Raw genomic sequence first — 24,014 nt, forward strand, 5'->3', positions numbered from 1 at the left:
AAGAATATATATATATAGATAATTATTAGTGTTCAAGTGCATTAAGCGTGAATAAGATTTGATACGACCGGCTCCAAGATGCCATCGGATCCAGTTGGCAGCTTCCCTGCTGTGCAAAATGGCCCAAGCAAAACATTTCCCACTATGTTCAGTGGAAAAGCTGTACAGTATGTTCTCGCTTTGAAACATTGTGCTGTTCTCTGCCTTGAGTCTTTAAAGTGTCAGCTATTATCTGCCAGAGGCTCAAAGCTCTTTGCTTTTTCCCGCTTTATCATCAATGAAGAACGTCAGGAATGAGAGGAACATACTTTGGAGCCCATCGGTGCTCGTGCTCCGCCGTTTTCGCGCGTTATCTCCATAGCAAAAAGCTCCTACGCGAGTTGAGCAACTATTTTCCGACACACGGACTATTTACCGGTACTTCTGGGATGAACCTGTTGAATCCCCACCCGATTCATCTGATCTGGCTCCTTCCCAAAGCCAAGGAACACAGAGGTCGCCAAGCTGACTAAAGCACAGACGGCGAGTGTATTAAGGTGCGTCGAGGTAGTGCAGAGAACCAGAGAATAGGGTTCGTAAAGAAGAGGCGTTTGTGCATCAAGTGAAATGGACTTGCGGGACTCCCCTCAGAGTTTATCAGTTTGAGGATATTCTAATGGTGCCGCTCATAAATATTAATGTAAGCAGCTGGAGTCCCAGTCCCTGCTGTCCCAGCACAGTAGCCCAGAAATAGATACTGCAAAACCATCCTAAAGACCAAAAAACAAAATGTTGCACATGCTATTCCCAAAATACGCTACTTAGCTAGTTAAATGATGTGTCCTCCTTTTTCCAGAGATCTGCACTACTTTCAATTGTCAGGAGGCCTTTCTGCTCCCTCCCTCCTTCTGGCAGCATATCCTCTTACTGATCAGCGCCCCCGTCCCTTCTCCTGTTATACAATATCACCGATAGAGTATTGGCCCAAAGCCTTCGACAGTGCCAATTACACCAATCAATTACAATCACACCTACAGTCCAGCGCATAGTGAACATAGTACAAATATCATGATGGGTCTTCATTTCCTCATTGTTGATGCAGTGGAAGTGCTTCTAGAAGGGCCTGGTGGACTCGCACTGGGTTTGTCACTGATATCGACACAATGTCTCTGTTGAGCACTTACATTTGGTTTCTTTTCTCATTGGCACCTGTTTTTTTATGTTTTTTGTTTTTTTATGAAGCACAGTTTATTGCTGAATCCGGCCTCCCAGGGAACGTACTGTAGGTACAGTACAGCTGGCATGGACTCATTTTCATGGTTTCATAACAATTGGGATAAACTTTCATGGAAACACAACAGAATGAATAGTTAGCAAACACTCAAACGTCATAATGCTAACAGCATCACTCAAAATGTCTTCAGTTATTTATTGGGACGCTCAGTATTTGTCCTCATGCTCGCTTCCCTGTGGCTCTGGCATCATAATGCAGTAGAATGCACTTATTAAATAAAAGCCAATGTTCCCTTTTCACTACAATGTTAAAAATGCATTTCTGCTGGTGAAAGACATGTCAACCCAGCTGTCGACCTTACAGTCCCCAGAGGAGAATTACACCAAAGATCTTGTAATTAACTAAGTGGCTATAGTCGCTGCCCATTGTTCTGATGCTTACCCATCTGTGACCACGCAGCCATCCAATCACCAGGCTGTTGCTAATGGAAAAATATTGATCCTGGATGCTCCATATTCAGAGGGAAAAAGCACGAGAGAGTGTGAGGAAGAGCGAAGTCAATAACGGCTGCATTTGCAGCCCTGTCTTTGTTTGCTCTGGCAGATGGACGCATTGATGTGATGCTAGTCTATAGGCAGGAGGACTAATATTCAAAGCCAAAGGTACAGAGAGGACAACCTCATTATAAGATGATTTCAGAACTACATTTTATTTAGTCCCTGATCAGTGGAGGAATGATCAGAAAATATGTGAACAACTACTGAAGAGTACACACAATCACAAAACTATATCACATAAACCAACCTCCCAGGACAGACCCAAAACATGCAGACATGATCCTCATTAGGACCTGGAGTGAAATTAAACAGATACTAGTAGTTTGACCTCGTCATCTGAGTTTATTTTGCTCGTTACTGGATATAAAACAGCACAGAGGCGGGAAGTCTAAGACCTAAGAAGCTTCTTTTACCCTGTATGGTTGAATTAAGTTGCTAAATGTGCTGCTGTGGTGAAACGTTTGTTTGCTACCATCAGTCTGACCCGGCTCTGCTGACTAAAGTCTTATCTTAACAGGCTTTGGTCCTTCATTCCTGAAAGCCCACACCAACAACCAGAAAGCTGAGCGTAGCATCTGCACCCGGACACAAGACAAACATATTTCCGCTGATAAGCAGAGTTCTGTCTAAATAGGCTTGCAGACTTTATCATATTTCCAATCATTTTTGTTTGTAAAAAAAATTATTTTATCAGTAACAAGGCGTCAAAACATTTATCTGAAAGCGTTTCCTCAGTTTACGTGTTAAAAAAGAAACTGGGCCTTGTAACTGAACCGGCGCCGATCCGACCAGCGTCCAGCAGCCACACCAGCAGTCTGACCTACATGCAAGTTTATGCTGATGGCAGAGGGAAAGTGGGGCGACGAGGAGAAACACGGCGCCCGTCAATGCGAACACAACATGCGATAATATGTGTCACATTGTAAGCTTTTCAATAACAAGTCAAACAACTTACAGTCAAACTTGTTACCAAATAAAAATGTCAGACTGATCTGTCAGATGGATCCTTCGTCAGATTCAACCTTTCACTGCCGTTGTGAGGCTTATTGCAGTTTCAGCCCTGAAGATGTGTTTATTTAGCATCAGGAAGTTAAAAACTCTCGAATAAATGTTTTTCTGTAATAATGGGTTTTCATTCAACCCGCGTTTGTTCGATTGTGATGACTGTCAGAACACCGCTGCATAATCAGTGCTTCGAACTATATATTCCACTTGTTCTTTTATTTCAAAAGGTTTAAAGTTTCATCAGCCTAAAAAAATATCCTCATCAATCACAGACCTAACGGCTAATGTAGTGAGAAACGCCATTACTGCATTTGTCTAGATCAAATACTGTAACTGTGAATACAAGATTAATTTGGTTCAAAATAGAGAAGACGGAGCGGGTGATGTATGTGGCAGATTCCTCCAATCATTTCCACACATTAGCTCACAGGAGACTATCAAAGTTCAGGCTTTTTACTTTTTAATAAAGATCATGCACAACGGAGGTGAGAAAGCAGACAGTAATCAAGTCCAAGAGCTCTTCATCTAATGGCATGGTATTTTAAATTTCTGATCATTTTTCTAGTAATGGAGAAAAAAAACTTTCACCCTTTGTCCTGGCTTTCCATGAAAGCATTTATTAGCTTTTGTGACTCTCAATGAAAGCACAAAAATTCAAAATGCCAGCGTATCTCTTGGAGCCGCAATCAGACGAGGTGTTGAAAAGGTACCGACGATCTGCGCGGAATTCAAAAATAGCCCCATCCGTTGGTCATTTGAGTGGCTTCACACACGCTGCTCCGCTGGGACTTGAAAAATGAAAAGGATGCTAAGTGTGCGTGGGCGTGCTTGTGTGAATTGATGATCAGCTCGGGTTTGCTACGAAATCAGCAGCTATTGATTCATCTGACAGTGGACAAATAAAGCCAGCCGTTTATGAGGCGCGCGTGCGTGTGCGTGAGCCCAGACAGAGGCTCACCGTAGCTTGGAGCGGCAGTGATTCACTAATGGGCTTGTGCTGCCTTGTTCCTCATTGATCCGGGCATTGAAGGGCTTGCTGATGGCTTATGAACCATATCCTGTGGCCCAGACACCAGCATTTACGCTAGTCCATTAAACCTCCTAACGCCTCAAAATGACCCCATATGGGAACATTTCAATTATTATTTAATCAAGGTACTGGTTACGCTTTTATGCTATTTGCTATTTAATCACTCAGCCCCATCAGAATGCTCTTGATCCCTCTCACACAATTACAACAACAGCACAGGGTACGGTTCATTTAGCCGGTATTAATAATCAGAATAGCAAAATTCAATCTGACCGGAGCAGATGTCCCTCTGCTTAACGGAGCACTGGAACGCATTAAGTCAGAGCTGCATGTCAGTCACAACCCACCGTGCCCCTACACGGAGGGTCACCGGCGCGTCGCTCGATCCGACCTCGAAAAATGCCAGCGCCCGGCGCTTATTGGTGTAATGAAGCGGGCCGTTTTAGCCTCTTGGCCCGGGAAGTTAAGAGACAGCGAACGTGGCCCCGTTCGGCATTTCTCCAACTGACAACGTGCTGCTGTTGAGCAGATATGAGCCTCAAAAAGTTGGTAGAGATAGAATGAACATCTTTATTCTTTGGACCCAGACCTGTTTGTATATTCACAGCTGATGCCACATTTTTCTAATGCTTCTTAAATTTAATGCTGTTAAATTGAATTTAATACTCTTTTATAATACTACCATGAAATGCAAAAGTAATAAACGCCCTCTTCTCAACAATAGACGCATTCAATAAATTTCCAGCGCCCCACCCGAAGCCTCCCTCCTCTCACTGCATGATTTTAAGGCTGGGAAAGCAGTAAATGTAGGCTGCCTTCACTATTAGAGTTTCAGAAAACAATCTGGGAGAAGTGGGCTGTGTCACAAAGCCATCAGTCTTAAAGCCCACATGGTGTCATGAGGGAAGCCAGGTGAAGAATTGCTCCTGAAGTGCTGCAGGATTTCACACCTGTTGCGAACCCCGAGGAGGGAAGGCATCAACTGAAGTGCAGAGATGATGTTTGTATTTCCTTAACTTGCATTAAAAACCCATCACTTAGCGCCGAGTGCTGCAATTTTCCGTCCGCCGACATTGTTAAGCGGAGCTAGAGACACAGTAACCGATCAGCCACCGCTTCGTGTGGCTGATGTGATGAACTTGTGCTGCACACTGTCACCATGTGGGCCCCACAGGGTTCATGGCGGTCTAAGATTCACTCTAATAGCTTCTTGGCCTCCAACTCCTGAGAGAAATCTCCGTCTTTTTAGCCGCTAAACGCCTCCAGTGGCTCCGCCGTGTCTCTAATTGTGTCTGTTTGCTGTTTGGTGCCGAGAACACAGTGTACAGTGGGTCAGAGCTACCTGCTGTGGCTGAAAATTACACTGAGGACAGTGACCATGAAACAAGAGTACAGTTGTGAGCCGGCCAACTGAGCAATGAGCTGTTAACTGGCTGCTGCTGCTGCTGTGGATAGTTTGTTATTGAGTGAGATGAGTCCAGCGTTGCAGCAGCTAAGAACAGTGTTTAATTGGTGTTGAGCTGCAACATCAACATTAAAAGGCAGCATCTTTGAATGCAGCTATGCTCGCTTTGAGTGCAGCATCCTCACGCATTATTACTCACGTCTGCCAAATAAAAGTCTCAGTCTTCATACTACGTCACGAACCTCGACGGCGAGAACTTCGAGTGCTACTTTCTGCAAACACCACGTAAAACTTTCACAGAAGTACAATTTGCCTGGCAATGCTTTCTAGATAAGCAGCTCATTTAAAGATTATGAGCCAAGCACAAACACTCTGGGATGCAAATTTATTCAAGACATCAAACTCTCCCCTGCTGTACTGTTTAGCAGCTCGGTTTTTAGATCATAGACATATTTCTTCAGGCAGAAGACAATAGCACTTCTGTTCTCCTTCCATGACGTCTTCCCTTTTCAGGAATTAACGATCCCAATGTAGTCTGTGATTTGATTTTTTTTTTCGGGAAGCCCAGAGAAATAAAGGATGTTGCGTCGCTGTGATTCAGAGTGTCATCAGCAGTTTGGGCTGACGATCCCCTCAGGTCAGCAGCGCCGACAATTAGACAGCAGACACACACACACACACACACACACACACACACACAAACACACACACACACACACACACACACACACACACACTCCGATTGGTCTCAATGAGCTCCAGCAACAACAGATCTGCTAGTTGCTATGACGACGTCTTCAGCAGCCGAACACACTGCGCGAATAACAACACAGCCCGCGCGCTGCTGACTGTAGAGAGCGGCCGAGACGAGCAGACGCTTCGGCATCATTGGAAGTGATGACCGTGGGATTTCTGTCCTCACTCGTCAGTGGTTTGTTGTTAGAGTGTGACTTTAAAATCGCGGACGTTTCAAATTCAGGCAAATGTGCTTTTCAGGTTTGCCAAAGAGAAATCCCGCAGCTCCACATGGTGCAGAGACGTTGATAATGTAGTGTTTTTATTTATTTGGAGAAGTAAGGTTTTAGAAATATTAAAGCTTGTTAAACTTTTAGAATCTGTCTTAATTCCAGAATTGTAGCCTAGGGCTCTTCAGGCTGCTGTACTGTAGTTCACACTATTTCATTATTCAGTGCTTGGGCTCAGGAGATTGACAGGCACTGAAGAAATAGTGAAGCAGAAATATTGTAATACAGAAATGTCAGTGTGTCCAGGTTGGTTAATGTTGGTAGGTGGGGGGGTACGGAGCCTTATAACTTGCCAACTCACCCTGACAGTGTTGTGATGTCCGTGACGACGTGTCACGCTTTGACTCTAAGGAAGTCGATCATGATTAAAAAGGCTGAATTGCCTCGACTCTACATGTTCTCACATCACTTGTACTAACTCAATAATGGGGGCAATTTGCAGGCCGCCCCCCACCGGGCGGCTCTGAGGAGAACGAGCACTGCTGCGGGCCAATTTAGTGGATTGGTCCACCTGTGTTTTGAACCTTGTGTCATAGCTACAGTTCTACGAGTCATTTCCTCACTAATCAACAGCGGCTAAAATATGACTGTGAAACTACAAACTGCTGCCTGGATAATGAGAGGGCACTGTTGATAAAGATTTGGACTCCTTCCCACCGCAGCTAAACAAGACATGGCAAACTAGCCGGAAAAATATCCCCGCGCCGCTCCCGCCGCGCATCCATCCATCCTTTTTTATTAACGCGAAGGTTTGTCGCAACCTGGCACCAAAACGCCTCTCTGATCCAAAACTCCCCCCGAGAGCACAAACGAGGGACAGAGAAACGTAGAGGGAGAGGAGAAGGAGGAAAAAAAAAAACTGCAGAACAGAACAAAGTTGAAGTTAAAGTGTAGCGGAAGAAGGCGAGAACAAAGAGACGGAGTGAAAAGCAAGCAATGGAGAGGAGGAGGAGGGAGGGAACGCATGCGAGCAGAGGCGATAGGCTGAATGAAAGGAGAGGAGGACGATGAAAGACAGAGGCAGAAGCTCAGGCTCTCAGATGTACCTCTCCCTCAAGAAGGATTTCAGAGTAACCAAATTGGCATATTTTCCTGCTTCCTGCCCGTCACGGGTGGCGGGTACGTACGCACCGCATTCACGACGCACGTCTGTCAAAGGAACCGAAGCAAGGCTGCGAATCGGAGCGCATCAGAGAAGCGCTGGCGTGAGAGGCGTGTCCTCGGACGTCGTACCCGGCGACCGCTGCACTGTGGGACGTTTCCTCAGGACGTCTGGTGTGAAGATCTCGTCGTCACGTGTGTGAGGACGAAGTCGACTCATTAAAGGCAACCTGTTTGGAGCAGTCGTCTTGATGAGCTGTTGGGTTTTTTTGGTTTACACGCAAAGTGACACATGGAACTACAGTGCAATGAAAACTTAAGTTCAACAAACTCAGTCTGTTTTGCATTGAAAACTCCACAGGCTGCATTCAAAACGATGGCTCAGCTTCTCGCTCAGATTCTCAAATTTAATAAATGACAGAATGTGAGCGAGGCACGAGATAACCTCCACATTTCTGACTGATGAAGTCCTGTTAGCACAAAGACAAGCATTCAGAACTTCCTGTCAGGACCTCAGCACGAAGCACTTCAGTGAAACGAACTGTACAATGAGCACTATAAGCAAATGCGAAGCTGTTTTTTTTTCCTACTGCTGCATGATTATCAACAATTACAGTGTAAAGCACAAGCAACAGAAAAAGTTGCACTTGTGATCTCAATATTGAGTTAAATAAGTCTGGATAACTTCATCCATAATTACACAGCTCCCGTTTCACGCAGCATCCAAGGTTGAAGCATTTCCACCAACGCCGCCTTGTCAAGGTCAGCCGCTCACCTAAGATCATATGCTTATGCATTTGGCTTTCCATCACTGCTGCTTTGAGGAAAATGTCAGAAGTGTTTGCTCAGGACAGGTAGAGTTTTTTTTTTTTTGTTCGCGATGCTGTCAAATAACATCAAAGCACTCCATGACCTTTGGAGAGCTCAAAAAGTGTTTTATCTGCATGCTAAATTCAGCCGTGGAGCGGAATCCTTCAAAGTGTCTATCTATCGAATTATCAGGGCCACAGAAGCGCTGCCTTAATAGGAAAAGGAAAACAAAACAGGGCGGATCACGTTCATGCATATATATTTCATCTGTTTATGTTCAACATAAATGTGCCGCTATGACCACAAATGCAATTTACCTATTGCGACAGTGACTAGATCCACTTCACAAGGAGATCTTCTCTCCATGGAGGTTTGTTCTGGTCTCAACACCACCATGTTATCGAATCCTCACCAATATTTGCACCTAGTGAATTAAACCTGAGTCAGGAATAACTGTTATGGGCAGAGTCATAAGTGCATTGCTGGCATCACATAAAAAGCTATTTCAAATCCCGTTCTAATCAAACTGACCCTGCAAAAGTTCAGGTGCAATGAAAATAAGAACTAGTGCAGCAAATTGCAAAAGATGTGGTCTGTTGGGTTTAACCCCAGGAGCTGCCGCCTGATAACTGAGAAAACCGTGTCGCTCCACTGTTCTATTCCCATCCGGCACCACGGCGTCAAGTGACGCCGGGCGGCCCGTTAGCCTCAACGTGCACGCGGCCCTGTTTCCACCCGGGGAAGGTGCGCCGCAGCACGAATCCTGCAGCAGCCGGGCCGCGATGGCTGATAACTCAACCCAGTTGAACGGCAGCCATGCCCTGCAGCCGCGCTGCCCACAAGATCCATCCCTCTGAGAGCGCTGGAAATGAACTGAGCAAAGAAAGAGAAGCCGGCGCGCTGTTGTGGATCCACAGGACTTTTCCGTTTGGCACTTTGCGCCGTGAGTAAAGAGGACGCCGCCGCTACAAAACAAAGAGCTCCAGGGAGCGACCTTCCTTCGTCACACTTCTTCCAGCGGCTTTGGGGAACGACGTCGGCTTGAATTCCATTATCGCACTGGAGCTTTGTGTTTTGCTTTGTTTTTAACCCATCGGAGCTGCCAACATACCAGCTCACAGTGACCAACACAGAGATTAAAACAAGGCAGAAGCAACACGCGTCGCCCAGAAGTGACAGGAAACGGCAAAAAAAGGAACATATAGAAAAAACCAATGTAAATATTCATACACACGCTGCAGCCGATCCCATAGCTGCACATTTCATCCCATCCTTTAAAGCTTCCCCCCCTTTGACAGAATATGGACCTTTCAACACCCCACTTCACAAACCTACAGTATGAGCGACATTACACACACGCTGTGCACGGCTTTGATGCTCCCGCGGGGAGCGGACGCCGGCTGCGGAGACAACAGCGGGTGAAGAACGACCTTTACATGATGTAACATCATAAATGTCCTTTTGACTTACGACTGGATCGCGCCTTGACCTTGTTAACCCGCGCCTCCTGGAAGCCCGGCGTTAAAGCCCTGCTGCTCTTACTTCCCACTCAGAATAATGAAACAATTAGATTGGCAGACGGCGCGTCAGCGGAGGGAAGGTCTCCTCATTAAAAAACCTTTATTCATTCTTATTGCGTTACAGACGGCTTTTGTGCTGCTGTCTTCCCGTTCCGTGTGCTAATGCATTCACCGCTGCTTAGAGTCACTGTGTGGTGTCAGAGCTGCAAGGTACAATATAGATTATGTTACTGTAGTTGCTTAGTGCTGGGCTTCATATTTCGAAACTTTGAAATACTTTGAAACAGTGGAAAAAACGTATTTTCCAAACAACCCACTGTAGCGCTGATGCCAAGGTTTGCCTGTAAATTAAAACAATAGGGACCAAAGCGGCAGCAGCAGCTTATTGACCAGGGGGAGGTGAAGGTTTCCTGGTTTTAAGCATTCCATTTGCAGTCATTTGTCACTTCCAATGAACGGAATCTGCTTCCTCTCCTCTACAGAGACGCAAAGTCAGGCATCCATTTCGCCATTCTCTTAATGAAATCTATTAACTAGTCTGCATTTCCAACGTGTCCTCTGAGCCTCAGTGGCTTTAAAACTGTTTGCCACCAAGAGGTGCAACACCAGACTGCTAATACTTGCAGCGAGTTCCTCACAGCCCTCTAGAACAGCTGTGAAATATATTCAGAGCAAGGAAGACAGAGGCAGAGACAGAGTGAAAGCGCACTACTCATCCATGTCAAACAGCATCAAGCCTATTGTTTCTGCAGAGGTGGAGAAAGGCCGAGTGAGCACTATTTGCATCTATCGTGTCCTTTAACACGCACGCTCCATCCTAACCATCTGTCCTGTCTCTCCCCCCGAAGTACAACCTGTTAAATTACCTTCAACGCTCCCTGTTACACATCACAAACGCTCCACTGCTCTGCCCCAAAGTAGGACTATTTTTAAAAAGGCAATTGTAGCCCACATGTTATGATCGCGGCGAAACACGGAAAATGACTAAAAAGGAGCCACAAACGTGGAGCTGGTGAGTCTGAGGCCGGGAAGAGAGCGGCTGATATTGTAATGCAATCCTGCTAAGCCTCACTGCCCAGTCTGTGTTGCAATATTATTAAACCAACAGCAGCCGTGCCCCGCGCGAACCGTGAGTTGTTAGACTGAAGACAATGACTCCGTACTTGCCTTTAGCCAAACGGAAACCCAACCTGAATTTCAATCTAACCCTCCGAGAGCTGGAAAGGAGGACAAACAACTAGGTCACGCAAGGCCATATGTGCACTCGCACTCCCACAGACGTCTCTTAAAGCGGGAAGTCCACCCCCCAAAAAACAAAAACACACACACACACACACACACACACACACACACACACACATTTTGCTCAAACCAATTAATGAGAAGCCCGATCCTAAAATAAACCTGATACTGAACCACTGGAACTAGTCTGCAGTGATGAGTCAACTTTACTTTCAGAACACTATTTAAAAGCAAAATGCTAAACAAGAACAAACTTGTAAATTCATAATTTCAAGTTAGAGTATAATTTTAAATCCAATTTTAAGGGCAATGACCTTTGCATGGCAAATTCTGTTTAGTATTCAATCTATGAGGCTTCTGGCTTCGGTGCAGAGAGAACGTGGCTGATAAGCTTATTTTCAGAATCTCTCTTGTTCCACTCATGAATGCCACAGAATTCATGGCAGAATACATTTAATGTCTTACTGCACTGATTCTAAACACCTTCACACAAACTACAGTATAAACCTCTACAGTGTTTATGTTTATACAGTTGGTGCTCTGGGGACCGGATTCTGAGTTTAAAGGCGAACAAAAAGGCGAAATGCATTTAAAACCAATTCAGAGGCAATTTCCTTTTCTTTAAATTGGGAAAAACATGAAGAAACGGGTCCAGGACATGTGTAGTGACCCTTTGCCGAGTGCGAGAACATGTCAGAACCCTGAGCCATTTCATCTGTGGAGAAGCAGGAAGGCGCTGGTAGGAGACGGACAGAAGCAGCTTCCTGCGAAGCCCCTGACATTAAACGAACTGCTGATTTTGTGTAGCTGCGTCTTCGTACATCACTGAATATCAGCAGCCTTTGTTCCACACTTTAACTGAGTATTACACTTGCATGTAAAATCATCTCATAATGTACCTGCTACGTTTTTTTAGAACATTACACAGTACTCGTGTTGTAGGTGATAATAAAGTTCTCTTACCTTGGAATGACGAGCAGGAGACATTTCAGGTCACCATGTGGGAGAAGAGAGAAGAAAAGGATTCATTTGCAACCTCTACAAACTCGTCACTTATTTCAGTGCAGACCGCAGCTCCCGCTTCCTGCTTTGTGTTACTTCTGGCCTTGATTTTCTAATTTGTTTTTGTGAAACCGTTTGATGTTTGACATACATCATGAAATCCTTGAGGCCACAGTTGTTGACCTTCCTTAACCCAGAAGCCTTTGTTGCCTGCTTCTGCAAATTCCAGTCTAAGTACTCGGAGACGTCAGCCAATATCTAGGTAAAGCCAGAGAATATTATTGCAGACAGAGCCTCGCAGGCTAATGTGGCGTCAACCACGGCAGGTAAGATGTGATGGAGAGCTTCTGCTCTGTTGTCTGCAGGCTACTGATTTCCTTTAGCCCGTCGGGGCCGTGGTGGCCTGAATCATTCATCACTATTAGCAAGACATGAGACGGCTTCATAGACGCAAAGACACATTTTGGATTACTGTGACTACCTTCACACTGAACACTTGAAGTTCTCGCTAACTTTAACACTTCCTTATAATCCGATTTCTTACCTTCGAGACACATTTCAGCATTCGGTGCATTTGCAGCTATAAAACCCGAGTTGCAGAGGCTGGAAATGCGTCGTTCCCATTGTCACAGTGAGCTACCTTCATCCTACAGCAGAGCAGCTTGTAACAGGGACTATTGAGAACGCTTCAAACTGAAGGACACTCAAGCCTCAGAGTTTACTGCTAAACACTAATCCAGGCATTTTTAGCAAAAGAAACAACCTTGCTCGTTATTTTTACAGTTTAAAGTGCCTTCTCTAGTTTTCAGTGCTCCAGCATTAAAACTCATGAAATACTGTCCTTTTAGAAATTGTTCAGGAAATAATTCTTGATTTCAACCGCTCTCCCATTCAACAAAAACGTATATGTATGTATGTGGAAAAAGTCCAACACAGTGTTTCCCTGAGGCTGTGGCTATTATTCATTACAGTGTTCAGTCTCTCTTCAGCTATTAATTGAATTAACAGAAAATAGCGTTTGAATCCTAAAGTCCAGCTGCACTTTGGGGACAACAAAAGAAGAGAAGAGGTTAATCTATAAATCCTCAGAGCAATTTGCATCTGTCAGTGCGGCTTCTACCCGAGACGGGGCTTTTTATAGGGTCATCATAAATCAGAGGGGCCTTCTTACTGAAAAGAAGGGACATAATATGCAAATGAGTCCTTTGGACCTCATAACACACAGCGGCAGGAGAAAGCCTGCACCCAGAAACAGGCTGGGGTTTGCAGAGGCAGGTGCAGGCAGCCTTTACCTGCATATAATCAACCCACAGGTCAGAGCAGCCACCAGGCAATTTACTCAAGTGTTTACTGTCTTAAACCTCTGATCTTTCAAAGCGTGCGTGCTACTTATTTATGCACAGTTTTACAATTGATAAACACTAAATTAAGTGTAGTATCAATCCCAATTAGTTTAATTTATGCAGGTTGAGGATAAGCAAGTACAACTGAGGCACGATCCTCCACCACATCAAATAAAAAGCCCAACCAACGTAGTGAATTTACTTATGCTACTGTATATAAAAGGTCAACATGGCAGTGTGACGACGGCATAACATCACCGCCTATGACACAATTCTAATCTAAGAAGGGCAACAGCTGTAAATGTACAGCACCTTTTCCAAACAAGCTTACAAAGTGTGTGAAATGACAAACGGGCTGATCCAGCACAATAGCATCAACTGCTGTAAACAGGGAATTTACTTCGCTGGCTGTCGGCTTAAAAGGCCTCAAGCGGATAAATATTATTTGCTGGAACTGTCATAGCAATGAACATATACATAAAAGTAGTTGTTTCATGAGCTTTATTGTCCATTTGATAGTTCACTGACCTTAAGTGCAAGTTAAGCAATCAACCTTTAGCTGCATACAGAGTTTAAAGTGGATTCATGGCTCTGGATGGCTCTTCCCCCTTCAGAGAGACTTGGACTTTTCCACTGTGGCCTTTGTTCCTGCTGCACTGGCGTTTGTTGGGTTTTCTATAAAATCTAATTGCTTTATTCTGTAAGGTTTAAAACCTTACAAAGTGTCTTCAGATGGAATGTGGTACTATAAAAAAAAGCAACCCAAAGCAACAGTTATTGCTGGTTTTCCTCAAAGCTCCCACACAGAGCAAGATTGTCTTTATTTGCGTTGGCTCTGAAGTTATCCTGTTCATCTGTTGTTTTCCCTCTCACGATTGAACGGACCAAAACCATCTCATATCCTCAGAATGTACCGGGTTCTGCAGATATTATTGTAAACGATGGGTCTTTTGAAGTGGTCTATTGATTTTGCCTAATATTGCTGCCGAGTGACCGAGGAGTTATGGGGATTGTGGTGTATATAAAGTGATCAGGGGCAGACACACACACATATTGTTCGGAGGCCTTGCTGGCCGGCTCTGCTCCGTGTGGTCAGGTCTGGAGGAAAACACTCCCCCTGTGGATTTTTGGAATTATATCAGGAATGCAGTAAGTGGTAGCAGAGTTCAAGGGTTCAGCTGCCGTTTAACATCAAAGTTAACCCTGGTGTTCAGATTTAAATACTTAAGATATAATGCTGCATATACTGGTATGGGATATACAGTATTTGAGGGGCCATCTGGCTGCACAACACATGGAACATCAGAACCAACCTCATCCAAGCGCTCCTCATTTTCATGCTTGCACCATCCCTGCCTCCACCTCCGTCTGCTAACTCGAGGCATTCACAGCTAAACTAATCGGGTTTGGCCCCAACCTTTGAGCCAATCGTGTCCTCGCTGTCAAAATATAAAACCTATCCCATCCATGCTGCTGTCAGTTCACATTTCAGTGATGGATCAATGCAACTCTCCACCAAGCCTTTTCCATAGACCCTCTATGGACCAAACACATCCACCCAGAGTTTCAGCCTTTGCTTCAATATCACCACCGTCATCAGTGCTTCATTGTTGGATTTGTGAAATGGTGGCACAATACATTTTAAGTCTAGTCTAACCAAGTCACAGATGAACATTTAAAGCCATATTCAAACCCATTACTCTCTCCAGGCTAAAATACAAGTCTAACATCACATCTGTGTCTGCAAATAAAAATAAAAGACACATTTTAAGGCTGAACTGAAATGTTTTACTAGAGTACAGTAAAACCAGTGCTTTGTGCAGTGATTTACAAGTTCAGATTCCACTATCTGTATTCTTTTAGTTCCTAAAGCAAGGGATCAACGTCTGACCTGATGCTGCAGGAATTTTGTAGACAACATAAGCAGCCTGCTCCTAATGTGGTTGGCAATTCACTCATACGGCCTCATCAGTCATGTGGTCTCCGGTGCCAACTTAATCGTCCATTAACCAGGGAGAAGTGAACTGTGGACAAACGGCATCAATTCCACACAGTGGGCAGGATGAATCTGACCACCATGACCTACCCGCCCAGAACCACCGCGTCACAAGAGATGGATCCACTGTAACTTCAGGACGGCTCTACGTGTTGACAGCTAGCGATAGAGCGTCGCTACCTGCGATGTTGAAATACTGCGGCGAGCGGAGGCCGCTCCGTGAGGAGGCGAGCTAATCCTCAGGCTGCTGCTGGTCAAACAGGCTAAAAGGAGCCCCGTGGTTTCCAAGCGTGCAGCAGGCGGCGAAACGAACAGAGTGGCCTCTGGAAATGATTTACAAATGCATTGATTCTGACGCCTATGGTCATGATACATTATGGAACACTACACCACCCTATTTACACACACTGTGAAAAGTGCAGTACCTTTGCTTTTAGCCAAAAGAAAAGCCAACATACTTACTCTGATCATGTTTTGCACTGGCATAACGAAGCAGTGTCAGCCGAAAGCTCCCTTGACGCCGATGTGTCGTTAGAGGCACGATGAAGGCGAAAGGCAAACCTTAGTGTAGCTAATGCCGCTCCCTTTGTGCATGTAGGACCATTACATGTGGACATTCCTTCAACGCAGACACTTGATGAAAAGGTCAGCGTACACCCAATTAACGCTGACATTTACCATCATGATTGTTGATGGCAGGTAGCAAGAGTTGCACGGGGCCGGGGGATCACTTAATCCGGAATGTGGCCGGGGTATTGAGGAATAGGTCATCCGTCAGGGGAGTGATCTGGTCCAGTAGCAGAAGTAACTCAAGACTGTTTAAGCTCTTAATCACGTCTGTCAAATGCACAACAGACACTGGACAGATTCTAGATAAACACAGCGCTAACAGGTGGCAATAAACCATAAGGGCTCGTCTACTGTTTCTCTCTAGTGTAGCACAGAAAGAAGGACAAAAGCAGAATGTGATAGTCATTTTAAACACACTGTGAAATCTGGTGGAGGCTTTGTCATCCATGTGTGGATTGTCTTCGCCACCTGCTAAAAGAAGATAAATTTTACAGCCGGCGCAGCTACTTAGGTTCACAATACTATAAAGGCTGAAAGCAATGATGTATTTGCACTAAGAGGAAGAGAATGAAGCACTAAGCACTGGCAAGCGCATTTCACCCCAGAAGAGATGAATTTGAGGATCAGTGACAAAAAATAGGCGATTATGTTCATGGAGTTGAACACTAGTCTCTGGCACAACTACCAACTAGTGTAACAGCCGGATGTTCTGGATATTGGACGTTGGCTGTTATGCTGTATTTCTGACATGCCCTGTTGACTCGGGACCGGTGCCAAAAAGCCTCGAGTTCATCCCTGCCTAAAGGTCTCTGAATTGAAGCGTGTTCACATCCTGGCTGCACTCTGTACCTCACACTGAGAGGCATGAGAAATCACATAGGGAATCTTCCGTCTCAGCTGATGTTTACCTCCTTTATTTACCCTGCACAGGCGCTCAGACAGAGCGGTGCAGACCAGCGCCCATGAATCTGCTCCAGCTGGTTGCTCACCAACGCTGCAGCTTTGTTAACTCATGCTGTTGACGCAAAACCATTTGACACAGAAATCCATTAACTGTGTCCATAGATGTAATCGTCAGTTTTATATCACTTCTGTGCATCTACTGACATGATCATTTCCAACAGGAGCTCACAGATGCCGACTATGAAAGTAGAAACATTCAGAACACTGGGGAATGTGCGTGTTCACCAACTTAACCAAACCAGTGAATTTGACTCTGAAGCCACTGTGTGAAAGGAGACTTCTCCACATGATTAATTTCTGGGTCTTATTGGTCAGTGCTAAATGTACCACGGGTCAGAAGGCGAGATGACAATTGAGCATATTGTCCCGCCTCTGGAGCGGCCGAGCTGCTATTGTGCCGCGTTCCCAGAGATTGTTGGCGCCCTTTAGCTCTGCAGGTTCCCACGTTGACCTCCAAACAACCTCCAAGCTCATAGGGAGTTTTTCCACGGCCTCTTCATTCTATGCCAACTAGACAAAAGTAAGGGAGACGTAGCGGAGCTTGGGAAGCTTTCACATGCTGCTTGATAATGCTCCGTCAGGAAAATCTGTCAGGACCGCAAGGTTAAGTGTGACAACTGCTATCAGCCATGGGAACTTTGTTCACTTCTTGAGTATCTTGATTTGTTATTGTTTCATAACGCCTTTAAAAAGGGGGCAGGCTTTGAAAGCATGCCTCAGGGAACCTTTCTAACGGAATACTCTCTCCTTAGAAGTAGGCATAGAGATTATGGTTACATTGCAGCGACTTAGTCTGGAAATCTATTTCTTAACTAAACAGTTTAGGATAACACACACCATAAGGCACTGATTTTCTACATGAATAATTCACAAGACATACAGTACTGTAGCCTCCCGTGAAGGAAGGCTAAAAATATTCCTGTTTTCCTACGAGATTTCCAGATGGAAACCAGTGATCCAGTTCATCAGGAATGGGCCAGTGTAAAGCAGCTTTTCAATCAAGTGAGCAAATCTTTGACTACATTCTGTAGTATCTTAAAGTTCTAATTATGCATGGCAGGCACGTATTCCAGATGTCACCCTGGGATTGTTAACTTTGTCTAGACAGAGGTTAGGAAGCAACCAATAATATTCCGGGGACTTCTGCTTAAGAGAAAACCAAAACACCTCTTCAGTTCATTTTTCCCTCCATTTTTTTAAAATCCCTCTCCCCTATCTTTGCCTGGTCACACTCCATAAAATCTTCACTGTATATAAAATGTGGCCTGCATAGTTTATTGGTCAAAGAATCTGGCGGCAAACAAATCCGGAGAGACCCAGGACCCCTGTGGAATAATGCTGGACTTGCATGCTGGGTCCTGCATTATGTCCCTTTGCAAACACTGTAAAGTAAATAATGTCTGCAATGACTAAATAAGAGCTGTAATGCCTCAAAGTAAAGGAAAGTCCTTCCAAACCCCTCCCACACTCAACCCAACACCACAGCCCCGAGCTTGGTCTAAAAGGTCCAGTGAAGCGGACAAATATTTCATTTCTATTTTGTCACCTGTTAAACTCTTCACACTGTGAATTCTCCCAGGCATTTTATCCCCGAAGACTCTGTCCTGCTAGATATAAAAACCATGACTGCCAGGTCTGGAGAACGAATGACATCTTTCACATCCTCTTAAATGTACACAGCTGCAAAGATGAACTGAAGGATGAGGAAAATGTTAAGTTTCCATAGCACCGTACCCTATAGTTAGACGTCTGCATTTCATGTTACCGCTGGGTTCAGCACAAGCAGAGGGTGGCTATAGTATGGGATTGTGTACATCAAAGCCATGAGCCCATAATCTTTTCATCAAGGCGAGCTGGTACCGAGAGTGATCACAGCTGGTTTCTATACGAGGGAGCTGTTGAAACCACAATACAGAAGCTGAGCTCAGGCATTTCATTCAGTGCGGCGTGTGCTCCTCGTGGTGTTTGCGTTTCCAACTGGTGCAGCTTTCAATACACATGGAAATCACTACAACGTGCTAAATCACGCTCCTCACAGCAGCAACAAAAGCCTGTGGTCTGATATGGAAATGCAAGTTCTGTTCATTTGTTCTGCTACGGTCGAACCTCCTGGACTCTGGTCGGCGTGTTTGAATTATACACGAATGAACCTGAGGCCGAAGAGCCATACGTTATATAGTTTTAAGTCCCAAACCATTAATTCCCCTAATTATCTAAATAGTGCCTAAGCACTCAGACCTAAGCACTTTCCATACATTTGGAAGTAGAAGACAAATGTACCTACTTGATTTGACCTGGAACATAACACTGTGTTATAAGAGGGAGGCTCCAAACCCCCCCAGACACGAGGTGTTCCTATTCATATGCTTCATAAGGGACCCACATGGGGACATAAATTAGGGGATGTTTTCAGCCATAAAGCAGCCTCCTAAAAGGGAGTGCTGTTGTTGCAGCTGGCCCTCTTTGTTACCAACACAGGCAGCCATATATGGAGCCTGGATCTCTGTTAAACAATATACCGATTATAACCAACATCTCCCCTTGGCTGAACTACGAAGGCAGTGTGCAAGAGAAGATCAATCAATGTTAAACAGATTTGTAGTGATTTGGACAATTGTATCATATCCAGTGTCACTGCTCTATACATATACAGTATTGCATATACCCCTAATTGTCAGGAAGCATTTTAGAACCTAATATAAGTTACAAGCCAGTGGCACAGATGGGCCTTAATTCGGTTATGGCAGCAAATGCAATAGGTTTTCCCTCCTTCTTGCTGGGCTCAGTTACTAGCAGTAAGAGTAAATGTGTCCAGCAGCTGGTAGCATATGGGGCTTTTCTCCTTCTCCACTTGTATGGAGTAAGAGTACAAAGGCACCAGCAGAGCACAGCTGTCTAGACAACGGCAGGCAAAAGGTGAAGGGGGAACGCCAGCAGAGGTAAACTGGACACGAGGACAGGTGGATGCATGGAGTCCGCTGATCGGCAGATGTTTCGCGTGGCAAACACGAGAAGAACTTAATTTGGCCTGACACACCACTAGTTACAGTCATGCTGACCCAAGGCAAAGTTCAATGAGCACTCAGGAGAGTCCTGTGGACCCGCGAGGGAGGCGTGAGGCCAGAGACTGTAACCCTACTCCTCAACACATGTTTCTAGGCTTCCATTCGAACGAGGGGGGGCCGAGAGGTTGGATGAGCAAGGAAGAGTGCAGCTAGCCTGTCTGAACAATAACACCGCACATGAAAGGGAATAGCAAAAGAGTGAAGCTGCTACCAAGTGTGTAACACAAAAACAGCAGCCCCCAGGAGTGGGCTGGAACTATAGAACAACATGTTCTCTGTTGACACAGAAAATAACGAGATGGGAACAAAGGTGTGGATCTAGTTTTTTTTTGCCGAGCAGAGTGTAAAAAACATCTTCAGTGGAGGCTTATGTGCATATTTGAATGTTCCAATTAAGATGTTTAATGATAACGGCAACATGATGTCAGGGGTGGTAATCAATAGTTTATCAGTGAGCTCTGGTTTACAGTGGTTATCCCAGTGTTTCACTATGCACAGTGCCTTTGATTTGGTTCCAGCCCAAACACAGAAAAGCAAACGGTGAAAGCCAGATCAGTGCCCGCAGCCTATATGAAAATGCATTGGATTCCACATTTACTCGATATTTAAAACACATCTACAAAAGAGTTTGGCTGAGCAGCTTATGTTGTCAACAGAATTAAGTGGATAATGCATCCAGCCTAGTTATCCAATTAGCACTGAAAGGCTCAGCGCTAAACATCCACCTATATCTAAAACAAAGCGTTTATAAAATAGCCCAGAAGCCAACCTACTTTGAGTTTCTACCATATCTCAAATTATGCTTAATTACTTTCCCATAGCTGAGGGAAATCATGACTGAAATCTTAATCTAGGTCTAGGCTCAAACCAGTATTGTCAGCTCATTTTGTTTTAGCTGTCCGCTGGGCTCCCCGAGTCATTTTGAATGTTGATCATGTGCCCCATAAGCCCCCAGTCGCTCCACGCTAAAACTCAGCCGAGGTTCCTTCGCTTTGTTCTCAAGCCAAGTGGAGGAAAAAGGAAGACTTCGAATCACACGCTTGCCTTCGTTAGTGGGAAGAAGAAGAATCCTTCCTCCCCGTGATGGCATTAATGCAATCTCACTGACACGTACAGCAGATGACCACTGAACAGAATCCGCAGGAAAAGGAACATCACCCAGCAGTTCTCGTCTTCATTGAACTGACAGGCCTGTGTCTGCACCAGTTTGTTTAAGTAGAGCTCATTTTTAATTTTCTGCAGCGATGGATAGAATTTATTTTTGCTGGCAGGGCTGCAAGGCCAGCTTGTTGATTTACGAAGCAATCCCTCGCACTATGGTGTCAGGTGTGTAACCCTTTACTTTAACCCACTAGCAGCTCTTAAATAAGCAGATTTCACCTTCCTCCTAAGCTCCCGACACTCAGTTAGGTTAATTGTGCATAATAGCCAGTCCATGGTTATATTTTGCACTCGCTAGTTCAGTGAATCTGCGTGCGAGCCGGGTTTTTATGTCCTGCCTTTGTATTAGATCACGAGGAGATTGCTTCACATTAAGGGGAACACATTCAGTGGTCAGTAAGCAGGCACTTGGATTAGTGTTTACAATGCTTCAGCTTAACCGCATACGACGGATGGAAAGCTTTAACTACCTTCTAACCCCCAAAGCTCCACAGCGGGCAACAAAAAAGCGTGAACACGTCTCAGCTGCCAGTGTGACAACAACTACTGGTGTTTTCTGCAACATATCAGGTCAGCAGTGAGATTCATTATTCATAAGTAGCTGAATAATTAAAACACATTAAATTTAGTTTAGCGAGTGAAGTCTTGCTTTCTTCCACCTTCCTACACAAGGATCTACAGGAGCTCAGGTGTATTCAGTGTGCGCCGTAGGCAACCCTGGGGATCCGCCGTCACTACCTGCATCCAGCGATTTTTCCTCAACTGTCAAGATCAATAAGTGTGAAGATTCTTAAAGTAAGGACCTGAGACGTCAGTGGTGATCTGGGGCTGATTCATATGTGCAGCAGCACTGTCTATAGAGCTTGTCTGGGAGCATTTTCACAAACAGAGCAAAAAACACTATCACCGCCGAGTAAATAAGGAAAACACTGATTCCACTTCAATCAAGTTGCTCAAATTACATTACTGGGTACAATAAATAAAGCTGAGGATTCCCTCACTAACCCAGATCAGGCTTGCTCCATTTGAAAGACATCTTGGTCTAAAGCTTCCTTGTTCAAACAGCAGCCGAGTGTGAATTAAGTCCCAACACCAGTGCCACGGAAACTGATGAGGAAAGACCCGGTGCAGCACAGGGACAAGCACCAGTGGAGCAAAAAGTAGATGGTTCGCCGTCACCTCTATCTGGAAATTCAAATATTTAATGGACCGACTTTCAGGACACCTTAGAGCCCATTTTCCGTGCACATTAATACCTTCTTCTGGACCACGGGAAGCCAGCTAGCCTTCAAACCCATTCCGAACAAAGTCTGTCAATTTGGGCCTTTTAAAGACACATCCAGCCATTAAACAGACAATGGCACACAAATTAAAATCCAGCAAGAGGGCAAGCGGCTCCGTCTTCCTCAGACGCTTCGACTGCACTCTATGAGGTGCCGATTACGCACCATCTGTTCCTGCATTGTAATTATTTTAACTGACTTCATGGCATTATCTGCAGTAAGCTGGGACGTCTCACCACTGGCCGTCTTCTGACAGCTAATTCATAGGCCTCCATATATGCCTCTGTAATCCAACTCTTGCAGGGGCCCATATGCTCTCCAGACGGTTGAGTATTGATGTTGAAGTGCCCAAAGCCAGATGATACTCTGTTGCAAAATGGGCCGCCATTTATGAATGGGAAAATGAAGTTGACTTAATTAAATTATTTAAGAGACCCAGAGCCACGTTCAGACATTCACAGACTATTCTGAAAATTCACAGAAAGCACTTTCTGTCCATGGACAATTCAGCGACGTTGAGGAAAGAGCACAAGGCGAAGCCCGAACAGGAGCGTTTATAGCAGCTATGGGGCGCGGCGAACTTAAACAACAGCTATGGTGCCTTTTTTTAGATGGTGCCCAATCAATAAAAGAGTGGAGAAATTATACCATTTACATTTACAACACCTGTGTGTTTGGTTAGTTTACGACTGAAATGTGGGAATCAAGAGCTGGACTCCAAATCCGAAGCAGCTCAGCTCAACTCAACATGCAACAGCCACTCAGCAACGTGCCACCCAGCCAGTCTGCGTTCATACGCCATAACTGTTTATGGGACAGAAATTGCTGGGTGGTGCAGAGGTTGAGTGAAGGAGAGAGACAGACAGGGCTCCTTCATGGCTCAGAGCCAATAAGCACATAAATAAACATTATAGCAGCAGATAGTTTTACAGGGGCAGGTGGTGAAAGGCTGGTTAAGTGGCATAGAAAGCTAGTAAAACACCAAGAGTCCGGCCTTTAATCAGGTTTTTGTGGGGCCCTCAACAGAGATGTGATTAGATGCAGACACAAGTCTCCCTGTGATGAATGCGAGTCCGACTTCACCCCCACCCGCTCCCGACACAATCACTCTCTCCGAAGGCGCGGGAGCAAAATGGCAGCGGCGCGGCTTCCTGAACACATTGATTTCCAGCCAGCGGTGTGGATGCGCCACGCGGCGCAGGCGAACGGCACGGCGCGCGCCCGCCTCACGGGACGCGGCCTGCAGGAACAGGAGCTGATGATGCTCTCAGCCGCCACGTGTTCAACTGGAGGTCAAGAGATCCGCTCGAACTGTTTCAGCAACGTATTCCTCTCACTAATCAGCTAAGGAGAAGCGTGTAGGAGTGCTCACAGCCAGTCCTATGGAATCATTAACACGTTTGGTGTAGTATTGTTGTATATAGTGGTGCCTTTCATGCAGCTTTACTTTTGTCTGTTTCACCGCTTCACGTTGTGTTGACGTGAGCACAGACAGCATCATGCTCTTAAGTGGCAGCTCCTCACGTAAACGTCTGCACTGTCTGACTAAGCAGCCATTGTGCAGTGGCTTTCTGTCTGTCAGGCCCCTGGCAGCTGTTTTCCATTAGCCCCATATTAGCCTCGGCGCAATTAAAGTCGGGCGCCCACGCTCGGAAGACGCCGGCGTGACGTGTGCCGAGGTGCCGCGACGCTCGCCGTTCCGGTCACTTCACTCTTGAGCCAA

General features: G+C 45.2%; 1 protein-coding gene across 8 annotated transcripts in view; it reads right to left on the reverse strand.

The window, feature by feature from the left end:
* ncam1a (neural cell adhesion molecule 1a) overlaps positions 1 to 24,014 on the reverse strand; it is a 147,266-nt gene that overhangs the window by 90,580 nt on the left and 32,672 nt on the right. For 7 of the 8 annotated variants that reach the window (XM_055514442.1, XM_055514440.1, XM_055514441.1 and 4 more), the window contains exon 1: positions 8,464 to 8,557. The exons of the other annotated variant lie outside the window; for it this stretch is intronic. In XM_055514442.1, the coding sequence (XP_055370417.1) occupies positions 8,464 to 8,542 (79 nt within the window). In that variant the 5' untranslated portion in view covers positions 8,543 to 8,557. Of the gene's footprint in view, positions 1 to 8,463; positions 8,558 to 24,014 lie in introns of those variants that run through there. 8 annotated transcript variants of the gene reach the window in all.

Source organism: Betta splendens, chromosome 14, assembly GCF_900634795.4.
Source record: "Betta splendens chromosome 14, fBetSpl5.4, whole genome shotgun sequence".
NCBI classification, from domain to species: domain Eukaryota; kingdom Metazoa; phylum Chordata; class Actinopteri; order Anabantiformes; family Osphronemidae; genus Betta; species Betta splendens.